Consider the following 12,612-nt stretch of genomic DNA (forward strand, 5'->3'; position numbering starts at 1 on the left):
AGTTGAGTTTAAAATCCCTTGAGGTCGTGGTTTTTCTTCTTGATTAGGGCCAAGAAGTTTTCTACGTAAAATCTGTGAACACTTTAAAGTTTTTGTTTAAGTTCATTTAAGAATTCCGCAAAAATTACCCTAGTTCCTCTACAATACAATTCACCCCTTCTCTTGTATTATTCATTCGAGTCAACAAATTGACACGTTATTAAAATGGAATGAGACCACTAATAAAAAAGTATTTTCCACATTTTCACTCTCCTCACTTACCCCACCCTCTGTTATATAATAAAAATATTTACTCTCTCTCACATTCTTTCTTTTTCATGATCTCCGTCTAACTTTTACTGTATAAATTATTCATCCACTCACAATATTATATTACTTTCCTAAAACTATGGCATCACCGAGTGATGCAAATAAGGAAAATAAAAAGGGAGTATAAGTTAGGAAACCCCCTAAAATGGGACCATGATAAATTAATCGATAATTGAGATCTTTTAGAAGAGAATATCTATTATGAGGACTAGAAGCATAGGTACCATATTATGAAACAGAGGGAGTACGATGTCTTAATAGTAACATTTTTCTAGCCTTTTAGCAAGTTACTAAAATTTCTACAAATGTTGCCATGCAATAATAATACTATAATAGCAAGGCAAGAGATCGAATACAAAAGCAAATATCTGCATTTTAATTTCTAATGATTTTGCTACTATTATGATATTCATATAAATTATCATTTGTTAATTAGTGGCCAAAGAATTAACTAGGCTTTTTATGACTGAAAATTAAATAACAGCAAGCCATATTTCACTCTTATTTCAAAGTTTTGGAGGATAATAATAATAGAACATGTAGCACACTTATGAAGTGGACACCAAAATTACTTACAAATTGAATGAAAACAAGCTAGACATATTTTGAAATTGGTCACATTGTCTACCAATTGGTAATAGGTGAAGCTATACAATGATCTGGAAATATGGGACTAGTGATTGGCGATCTACTTGATCCGACTTGTGCATAAAATTATGAATTGAAGAGATACCAGAGGAGGAATGTAGCGCGTGCCGCGTGGTCATAATGGTTGAAGTCCCGTGATCTTGGCATAGCATGACAGACTACAACCAAATTAAACGAGATTAATAGTGGCACCATAACATACTAGCTAGCAGGTTTTACTTGAGTACTTGATCATTGTGAGCTTGCAAAATGAACCTGATAAACATGATTAAGCTGCCCTGAAAAATTGGTTGACCCTCGTCCAAAGTGATCTGTATCCTGGACTCTCTTCAGTAATTCCCTTGTGAAAAAAACATACAAATATCTTTTTATAACCAAATCATTGTTTTTAATGGAGTTATATTTAATCCACTTTAAAAGTATATTGTATACTTTTTTACGTTTTTCTTTATTGCACCATAAGGACTTTTACACTATTCACTTAATCTTTGTTAACCATTATTTGTGATTTATCCATTAGGAAAAACATAATCGTGTGAGATCTACTGATCTAGTTAGATTCGTATCAAAATTTACTTTTTAAATATCAACTTTTTATAATTTTTATTATAATTGAAGATATTAATAGCTTAAGTAATGCATTGACAAGCGTGAAATCTCTCATGGTGCAATAAAAAAAGAACGGAGGAAGTATAAAAGATGGGTTAAATAATGCATACCAGGAAAGTGTCATAAGATGTTATGATGCAGTTACCATCAATCACCAAAGTTGGAATGCGCCTTATCTTTGGCCACTCACTAGCGCCTCGCTGACAACGGTCCTTCAGCAAAGCACAATTAGTGATGGTGGTAGCTCTGGTAACACTCCAAGTGTGTCACATTCACTGATTTGCAAATCTGTCAATGATGTCAGATGCTCAAGAGAAGGCAAGCTGGTCTGATTCGGACATTCCTTGATGACAAGACGGTGAAGGTAGGGTGTATCAGTGGCATCAACTCCTTCCAGTGCCCGGCAACAAAGAAACCTTGGTAATGTTGTGTCTTTCAATGTCAGTGTTTGTAGCGACTGAGGGAATCGAATGCTACTAGATGACAGTCGGCTGCAATGCCACCCTTGTATGTAAAGATCTTCCAGCTTATGTAAATGGCTTAGCCATTCTGGAAACATAGGGTCACTATAATTTGTCATGTGCAACTTTTTGACAGAGTTGGGAGGTTCGAGGGACCTGAAAACATCTCGACCAACAATCCTGTCCTTGCTTACCTCGAGCTCCAACCTTTCAATAGAAGTCTTACAAGATAACTCTGCTGCTGCAGCCTCTTTCTCATCCTTGATATTTTCAAGATTTTTGATGTAAATCGAGCCTTTTAGACGATTCATATCCTTGAGCTCTCTGATTGTATGTCCTTCAGTCTTACCAATGATGAACAAAGGAAGTGTTTGAAGACTAGTGAGCTTGCCAATGCCTGATGGCATTGACTTCAAACGCCTCATATCGGGTATCTCCCAATCTATGTGTCGTAAACTAAGCAATTTGTTGAAATTTTTGGGTAATGACTTCAGATTTGGACAACCTTTCAGCTTCAGAATTTGTAGATTGTAAAGTTGGCTTGCTGAATCTGGCAACTTTAGTATTCGAGTTTTTGATATGTCAAGGTATCGAAGGAGCTTTAACATCTTTATGGACTCTGGAAGTTCATCAACATCACTTTCACTAAGGGAAAGAACTCGAATGTAAACTAAATTCTTCAATATATGTTGTAGATTGCTTTTACCGATATTTATAGGACATAGTGGGAGAAATGTTCTCAGCCCCTTGAGAGTTAGAATGTTATTCCAAGTGCTACGTTGTAGATTTTGACATAGCAAGGATAAATGGCGAATACTTATGTCCCAAGGACGTGTTTCCACATCTTCATCCAAGCGGAGGCATGTTTTTGATGCAATAAGTTCAGAAATCATGTGAGTAAATTTGTGAATCACATATACATGTGGCTCATTAAAGTTTTCTAAAAGCTGAAGGACAGACCATTTCCAAAGGATGCGAAAGTAGTCCTTCCCAATGTTCTCCAGGCTTGATCTGCTTCGACATCGTAGGAGCCCTTCTCCAATCCATAGGTGGATCAAGTCCTCCTTTTTGAAACAATAACCAGGAGGGAAGAGGGAGAAATAGGAGAAACACATCTTAACATAGTGTGGTTCTAGCATTGAGTAGCTTGATGCAAGAGCTAATACAAAAAAACTCTTGAAATTTTGAATTCCCCACAAATCCTTATTTACCAACAGATCTCCTTGATCCTCTTGACCAGCTGCAGCATGCAAATTGATATGATCGACGAGGATATTGGCAACCCTTGGAAAGCCATGACACATCTGAGCAAGTGAGTTGATATAATCAGCATCATATGATCTATCGAGCATCCTTGAGATCAATTGTTCACAGACTAGGACTGGCACGGGATTCAACAAATGACTAGTAGTCTTGGTGGCGTAAGCAACATCACGATTAGGAGTAGTGATGATAACTTTTCCATGGTGAGGACAATGAAGAATCGCGAACCAGAAATGAGACCAAACCTCACTAGAGGTCACATCTAACAAGTTGTCCAACACAATCACCCACTTTTTACTTTGGAGGATACTAATGATTTTGTGATGCACTTGGCTGTGATCTTCTTGACAATTTGGATTTTTAATATAACTTTCTACCAATTTCTCAAGTAAATCTTGTGGATCAAAGGGGCCGGAAAGGGATACCCACAATTTGAGAGGAAATTTGGCCTTAACTGCAGCATGATTCTGAATCTCATGTGCAAGTGCCGACTTCCCAATGCCGTTCATTCCTGTTATGGTAACTCCTAGAGAGTTTTGCCTCCCTGGAGAGGTCAATTCCATTACAAGGGCCTCAATGACCTCATTCCTTCCAATGAGCAAATTAGGACTAGGAGGTATAAACCAATTGTTGTGAGAATTATCCAAAGGCGGCTTTGGTAACTGAGGTTGTTGGACTGATTGAAGATGAGACTGTAATTTCTGCACTGCATCTTCTAGTTTCTTTGTAAGATCCCTGATCCTGTTATGATTCCGTCTTGCAGAAATCCCTGCACCACTTCTGCAAGTAACGGGTTCCAATGCGCTCATCATGCTCTCGAATTCCATCTCATGCACTACATCTTCTGCATCATAGCAGATGCTGGTGATGATATACACCTGCTCTTGCACATCAAAGTTGTCAACTTGTAACTGCAAGATGTGATCCCTGTTATAAAGCAGGGCAACGGCTTTACTAACAAGGGCTCTCAATGCGGGCACTTCGTCAGCAGATTGTTTAATGTATTCCAAGTTTTTACTTAGATTTCGAAGTTGTTTTCGGGTTATTTCAATCAGTGCCTTCAACACAGGAGATATAATTGCAGCATACTCCATAAGATAACTTCTGCAAAAACAACAAAGGTTGCAAAATTAGGGGATAGTAAATGGGTGTCCATTTCTACCTAAGTTTATAAAGGATGCAAATAGTTGACAATTAGTAACCATCTGTTAGACTGAAATTATGAACATATATGATTGGTAAATGCGGAGTCCATATACAACATTTTGCTTTTACAATTGTCATCACAGTATCACACAATTTTAATCATCAATATATTTGTCAAAACATGTAATAGAGTCAATAATTAGATTAAATTTTAATATATGAATTTGTGAATGGAAAAAAAAAATATATTTAAAAGGGGATTGTTTGATGCCTTATTAGGAAAGGTGAAGGTTGAGCATGTATCCATCAACCCACTTTATCTTGTTCTAGGTGTACAATTTTTTATTTTTATTATTATTTTTTTTTTTTTTTTGGAAATATTTATTTATAATGTAATTTTGCTTATTTGGAGGATTTTAAATCAGCAAAAAAAATAAAATAGTTTAAAAAAAAAGCTCATGGGCTCTTTGAAGTGTACTTGAGAACAAATAAGAATTTATAGGCTAGTGAACCTAAATTCAAAAATCTAAAGGAAAGAAGCTTATATATTCAATACACTACAATTATATTTATGCAATGTTAAAGTCAATACCAATCATCCCAAGCAACAAACTTAGGCATTCTATGTACTCTTTTGTGTTTTCCCCTTATGGCAAGAATATCTTTAAAGATGAGTCCCTGATCTTTTAACCTTATTTTTCACCATTAACTATAATTTTCAAAAGCTTGCTTATCAAAATTTTTGAAATTTTTTTTGTAAGAATATGATATTAAAGAAAAAAAATTGGCATTGGCTAATATACACTTAAATACTTAATACATGATGCTATTGTTTAATGTTTATGTAGTGACAAAAGTGTGAATAAATTAACGACTAGGGGTTCGTTGCATCACCGTGGTTTTCTGTTTTTTAAAATCATATGATATATACTTCGTATTATATAATGAATATAAAAATTAGTCAAACTTATTAAAATCATGATAATTTTAAAAAGTAAAAACACCTTTTTCTTGTTTTCTGGTTTTCAAAAAAATTGGAAACTAAAAACCAAAAACAATGTCAAACAAGCCCTAGATTTATTGATTTATTTACTCTATCACTTGACAAACAAATTTTGTTAATCAAAATGATAAATGATGACTTCCTTCAAAGTAAGACTGCAATTCCCAATGTATCAATACATTCGACAAAATATGATGGTATTATCAAATTTCTCTTAACCAATCAATGTATTAAAAGAACCATGGAGTAGATTTTGATATCCCAAATAGTAAATTTTTTCAAAGTATGTAACTCAATCAACTGATTAATTAGTGAATTGATCAATGACAGAAAATACTTGATAGTGAAAGAAAATACATACAATTCAAAGCATTGGAGGTAATATTAGTCAGTGATTACCTGGAAACTAAAAGACAACAAATTGATGACTCAACTCAGAGGCTTGCAAAGTTTCCAAACTCTTTGTGTGACGAAATAATATGGATGAGATGACCCAGGAGCTGAATAACTAAATTGAGAACGAACATACATTTAAACATGTCTATTACGTTCACTTTTTTTTTTTATTTTTAAAAATGTGATTTAAGAAACAGTCCTACTAATCCAATTATTCCATTTACTTCATTTTTTAATTTTATTTAGGGTCTGTTCACATTTACTTAATTTCAGTTCAGTTTAGTTTAGCTTCAATCAGTTCAGTTCAGTTCAGCTCCTAATTTCCTTCTCTGATAAAATATTCATTTCAGCTCAATTAAGTTCAATTCAGTTCAGTCCAGCTCCAATCAGTTCAGTTCAGCTCCAACCAGTTCAGTTCAGTTCAATTTAGCTCAGTTTAATAAATGTGAACAGACCCTTAGTTAATAAATTCTCTTTATCTCGCTCATATCACATGAGTCCTTTATTTTCGAATTCTTTCTCCCCATCTCTGTAACATCCAATGATTGTAAAGGAATTCATAATTTTAAAAGGAAAAATTTGCCATTTACAATCAATAGAAGTACCCATTTTACAGGTTATAACCATTTAAGTTTATTTTTTGCAAATTACAACGAAAAAAAAACACCCAAATTTTCAGCTATAACCACAATCCAATTTTCGACCACTTTCATCGGAATATACCGTCTTTAATCATCTAGTGATATATAAAAAATAAATAAATAAATAATCCCCAACCATACTAGTAAAGAATCGTTTAATTAATGATATAATGACATCATATATCGGTGAAAGTGGTCGGAAATTGGCTTTTGGTGATAGTGTAATATGTTGCGTGACTTTTTTTTGTTGTCATTTGCAAAAATCAACTTAAATGATCATAACCCAAAAAGTGAGTAATTTAAAGTTCAACTGGTTATAATTGATAAATTTTTTCGTTAACTGATGTAACTAAAAAAAAAGTAAAATAAAAAAAAAATCTAACAACATTTATTTTGAGAAAAGTAGCGTGTAGACTATGTGAAGTCTATTTTAATGATCTTGGCCGTCAGTTGTATTTTATTTTATACTACTACTACTACTACTACTATTATTATTATTATTATTATTATTATTATTATTATTATTATTATTTTTTTTTTATTTATTTATTTTTTTTTTTTTTTTTTTTTTTTTTTGGGAGTTAGTGTTGTACATGTACTGAATCAACAAAGAAATGGCAAGCTTTGAAGTAATCAATTTATATATAAGTATACCCTATACCCTTTGATGGAAACCACAATCATATTTTAAAATTTGCAAAAAGGGAAGATTACATACGAAAGTCCTACAAATTGGTCGTGGTTTCCATTAATATTCAGATTAAGAGAAGAATATGCGCCTGGATAATCCTATTCAATTATTTAATTTAGAATTGGAAAAACTATTTCTTACAAGAAGAAATGATGTACTGTACTATATATCCTTAAATCGTACAAAGTATTTGTGCTAAGTCCCTTTGAAATAGGCTAAAGAATTGTTCAAGTACAAAGTCATCACTAGATGACTTTTCAAACTCTAATTTGCCATATTGTATTTAAGGAGCAAGGATAATATTTAAGTAGTTATCAATATTATTGCTAGGAATGACAAATTTTAAACAGCTGAATAGATCAAAAGATAGATGTAGAACTTTTAGTTCCTTTGAAATACTGGTTGATTCTTAAATTAAATATTGTCGATGATGTTTTGTGTTTAAAATTTAAAAAATTAAATTTGGAATCGGAAAACTAATTTTCAACATTAGAAATTTAGAACTTTTAGAGAGACAAGAAAAAAACTTGTACACAACATACATTCATATGAACTGTTTTAAAATAAATGTTATTAATCATCCAAAACTGGCCAATTGTTGATGAAATCCAATTTGAGTACATATAAGTAGTTGAATAGTTGGGTTCTCTAAATCGTATCGCAAGTTGTTATTGATTCACCATCTGCTTTAGTCCTATGCATTTAAAGAACTTTATAAAAGAGAGTGAAGGATAGCTCAAGTGCTTAGAGCTTCCCCCTGGTTCCAGGATCTGGGGATCGATTCTCATCACTGCCCTTGTGGCTCTCTAAACATCGAAAAAAAAAAAACTTTATAAATTATTTGGACAAGGCTATATCAATAGATTTGAACTAGATAGACTCTGCGATAAACCGGTCAAAAGTTGACCCTAATCAAATGCACAGTACAATAAAACCAAACTCTCATAAGTGTTCGATTATTCTAGATTGAGTTCTTTAAACCAATGTCATACAATCCATCAAAATGGAACATGATTGCTACTCCATTTGCACTAAACTAGCAGCGTAGCTGATAGGAGAGGTCTCAATCACATTTGATGTGTTTCATGGAGCCAAAGCAAATTTTTTTACTCGTTCCCCTAGCATGGATAAGTAGACCCTGTGTACCTAAGCCATTAAAGGTTCCAAATCATGTGAACGATAAATGAGAAAACATTCTAAGAATGGAAAAACTCATCACACTTAATAAAAGGGATTACAAAATTAAAGGAAAATTAAACAACTAAACAAAATCAATTTATTACTCTGTATTATATATACCAATAAGGTTTTGGCCCAATGGTTAAGAATGAGAGCATATGTACGACATGTCACATGTCACAGGGTAAATTCCCCACCTCCATTCGAAATTTATATTAAATTTTCATTGTATGGGAAAAAAATTATTTATCTTTAATCAAGGATAACAGATGCTTTACCATAATATATATGAGCAGTTATACACAAACTTTTACAAAGGGTTTAACCTTAGATACAAACTCTCACCAAAGAAAATACAAGGCAACCAACAAAACATTTCACAAACTCAAATCAGTGTTGAACTCCAAAGCTTGGTAGGGTGATGCATATGAACAACGAGCCAAGAAAAAATGTGGAGCATTGGCTTTGTTGAAGGTTAATAGCAAGCCAAGCCCCGCGGCTAAGTCATGAAGATAGCACCATTGGCCGCTGCCATGCGCCCATATACTCACTCGAAAACTAGCTGATTTGCACATCAAAAGGTAATGTAGTGCACCCTTAACCTCAATCAAGCACTAATGAGCTTGACAAATAAAGGGTGTAAAAAGTCTTCAAATCTCTTTATTGAGAAATGGAAAAATTGAGCAAAAAATACTTATCCGTGATTCCCTCAATAATACGTCTATTATAAATTCAACTGTACTTAACATTCTCCAAGCTCACTCCAACAACATATATAATGCTCACTTTCAAAATTTATGGTCGATAATAAGGGCCAAACATATACTTCCTTCGTTCCCCTAATATTACAACATGGGGAGTGGATACGGATTTTAAGAAGAGGAGAGGGATAGAGAGAAATAAAGATAGGGACCTAGGTAATGAGAAGTGAGAAAGAGAAAAAGCACGTGTGAATAGGAAAATGTTGCAATATTTGTGAAATTTCTTATAATGATAATTGTTGCAATATTTGTGGAACGGAGGAAGTTTATATTTGACGATGATCAAGTCAAAAAACAAGGTTAGGAGTAGAAGTATTTTGATATAATACCCTTTCCAACTTCTTTTCATGAGCAACTTCTATAGATGGTCTCATCTCAACCTCTTCAGAGGTTAATCCCATGTCCTCTTCCAAACCATCAATCCACACATCTAACACATGTTGTATCTTGTTTCGAAACTCGTCTCCCTTTGTACACTTCTTTTCGATCAAAGGGCAATCCTCGATCAACAATGTCTCCAACGAAATAAGACATCTCCCATCAGGCACTGATTCAAGTGAAGTACAATTGCTTAATTCTAAATATTTGAGAGGAGGAAGATGAGGAAGCATTGGGAGCGTACTCAAGTTAGGACAAAACTTAATGCTAAGCTCGGAAAGGTTAGGAAAATCTCCATCATTAACTCCCTCCCATGTCTCTAGTATAAACATCCCATCAACAACTAGCTTCTCCAACCTAGGAAACGCGACATCATCCTTAGTACTACTACCTCTACAAAATTGTCGATCAATCTTTGCCACGTTATCTACTTCAATAATTTCGAGATGCTTGAGTTGTGGTAGCTTTCCTAGAGGAGGAAGGGAAAGGTTCTTACATTTTAAGAGAGTAATGGTAACAAGTTTGTGAAAAGACGGATGGCGTACCCAAGATGGAAATGAAACACCGGGAAAACAAAGTATTTGTAGCTCTTCTAAGCTTGTACTTGGCTCAAGATGTGCTAGCACCTCTGTTTCTTTATGTGTCCAATCTTGGTCAATGTCACTCCACCTCAACTCTAATTTCTTAAGGTTGATTTTATCACCCAAAGAAGATTTCTTGGCATCGTCTGGATCTTCTACATGTTCTAATCCCGATATGCAAAGGCTTCCACTAAGGTTGTTCATAAGTTCGAGCTCTCCAATATTAGAACAACCTTCTTTGCCATCAACAATGAAGCCCGACATAGTTCTCAAAGCCGAAAGAGCCCCTATTCCTTTTGGCATTACAGTTAACTGACCAAGGACATCAAATTCCAAGTGTCGAAGGTTGGTTAACTTTGTTATACCTCTAGGTAGCTCAAAAAGATGCACACACTCTATGAGCTTCAAAGTTTCTAAGTTTTGAAGGCGATCAATGGTATCAGGCAATGATCTAATGAGGGTTTTTGATAGATCAAGGAATTGTAATTTCGTTGCATTCCCAATCGAACTTGGCAACTCAGTGATATGACTTCCACTCAAATCTAAAGCTTGTAGACTTTTTAAAGCTAAGAACAACTCGAAAGGAATTTGCTTGATACGAGAGCCATAGTCTCGTAGGAATAGGAGTGTCTTCAAGCTGTTAAATTCCTTCAGCTTTTCGAAAGCTTTTTCTCTAATGTCGTCACACACCAAAGCCATATGCATGGATTCCTTAGATATATGATCTAACATAGTCATTTTGTCGACGATCTTTGTTGCAGAAACATCACCAACATTGGACTTGTACTTTGTCTTTCCCGTTAGATTGTCAACTCTTGATTCTAGGATGCATCCTTCTGATAAGAGAGTGTTAAAGAGTTGATCACCTTGAACTTCCAAAGGTTCATTCTTTAGAAAACCTTCTGCCATCCATAACTGAACCATTGTGTCTTTCTCGAATTCGTGATCCTTAGGAAAAAGAGAGCAAAAGAGTTTTGCTTCTACTTGATCTTGGCTACTGGAATGAGATGCTGGAGGTACGTTTGTAGGACTCTCTATCTCAGATAATTTTAACATTCTTTTCTTGTAATTTTGTGAGAATATTGAATCTCTTAATCTTGCAAATAGATCTTGAGCTCGTGTTTTGATGGATGAGTCACTGCATTTTTCCAACCGAGGCTCTTGTTGATCTAGCAATGTCATTTCCTCTTGAATGTTGTTGTCTGTACAACAAAAAATTGCTAGAAATTCAGTACATTAGCAAACTACCAAAGTAAAATTGAAAATTCCCTCAAAAAAAAAAAGAAATTTAGATATTGAACCATTGAAGTTCTTTTAATTTCATGATTAAAAAGACTACAATTCACTAAACAAAAATACAGATTTCAAGTTACATAGAAGCATAACAAATGGCATTTTTTCTTAGCATAAAGTTTAAAGAAATTGCATTCCACTAAAACAGAATATTTGTGCCTTACCTACCAACAAAAATTACTTTTCAAGTTTCTCCAATTTTATTAATTGATCTTATATAATTGCATAGCAAACTTGCCTTAAAGTTAAAGAAAAAAAAAGATTTGAACCTTCACAGCAGTCTTCTACAATTCCAAGATTTTGTAATTTCAAGCTGAAGAAGGGGATACACTTAGGTAAGTTCAATGCTTTACTAGCGGCATCTGTTGAAGATGATGAAGCATGTTTAGTACCTTCATTCTCAATTTCATATTTTGACTTCTTCTGCAACACATAATAGACAAATTGAAGAACAATTTAGAATTAAATGGTGGCAAGATCCATGCAATCTCTCTTAATAGTATACATATAATCAAGGTATCAATATAATTAAATTTTTTAAGTATATACTAATAATGCAAGACATTAATATTTTAGAACTTACATGGAGTCGTTGTCCATCAATGATAACTTCACGCGCGTGAGATATCACATTCCATTCCTCCACACCCTCGAACATTAACTTTTTACTCAATTCAGGGCATCCCCTGATATCCAGCATTTTCAAGTCACCTGCTATGCCTTCAGGTAAGTCAGTCAAATTTGCACAATCATAAATGTAGAACCTTCGAAGAGATGTTAGATATGTAAGCACTCTCGAATAATCTGATAAATTTCTGCATCTTGCGATGAAGAAGTAGTGAAGTGTACTGGCAGACTTAAGCCCTACAGGCAGCCGAACCAACTTTGGGAGGCCTATGATCTCTAAAGACCGAAGGTTTAGTAATTCCTCCATGGCTTCGCCCTTAGTTAGATCTAACTCAGGACAATTATGAAGAATTAACTCCTTTAAGTGAGTCAAGAACTTCATAGTGTCCGGAAGAGAAACTAACCTTGGACAATCAAAGATGCGCAACTTCCTCAATGTGATAAGGTTCTTGAAACCCTCCGATGATAAGGTGGCTAACCGCTTGCAATGAGTAAGCTCGAGGATTTTAAGAGAGCTCCACCTTGATAGGATGGCCTCCGAAAGAATGGTATCTTTTGAGGTCAAATACAAGTTCCTTAGCCGTGTCAAGTCACTTGCATATGAAGGCAACTCTTGCAGCTGATGG

The 12,612-nt window shown here is 34.4% G+C and overlaps 1 protein-coding gene across 1 annotated transcript; it reads right to left on the bottom strand.

Annotated features, from left to right (window-relative positions):
- Positions 1-1,780: 1,780 nt before the first annotated feature.
- LOC145609571 (putative disease resistance RPP13-like protein 1) lies at positions 1,781-4,384 on the bottom strand. Its single transcript, XM_081665025.1, has one exon. The coding sequence runs from the start codon at positions 4,382-4,384 to the stop codon at positions 1,781-1,783; it is 2,604 nt and encodes an 867-aa protein (XP_081521151.1).
- Positions 4,385-12,612: the final 8,228 nt, after the last annotated feature.

The sequence above is a fragment of the Chenopodium album genome, chromosome 23 (genome assembly GCF_948465745.1).
Source record: "Chenopodium album chromosome 23, dcCheAlbu1.1, whole genome shotgun sequence".
Lineage (NCBI taxonomy): Eukaryota > Viridiplantae > Streptophyta > Magnoliopsida > Caryophyllales > Amaranthaceae > Chenopodium > Chenopodium album.

Coding starts and splice junctions, on each gene's coding strand:
- LOC145609571 (XM_081665025.1), bottom strand. CDS start 4,384: ATGGAGTATGCTGCAATTATATCTCCTGTGTTGAAGGCACTGATTGAA.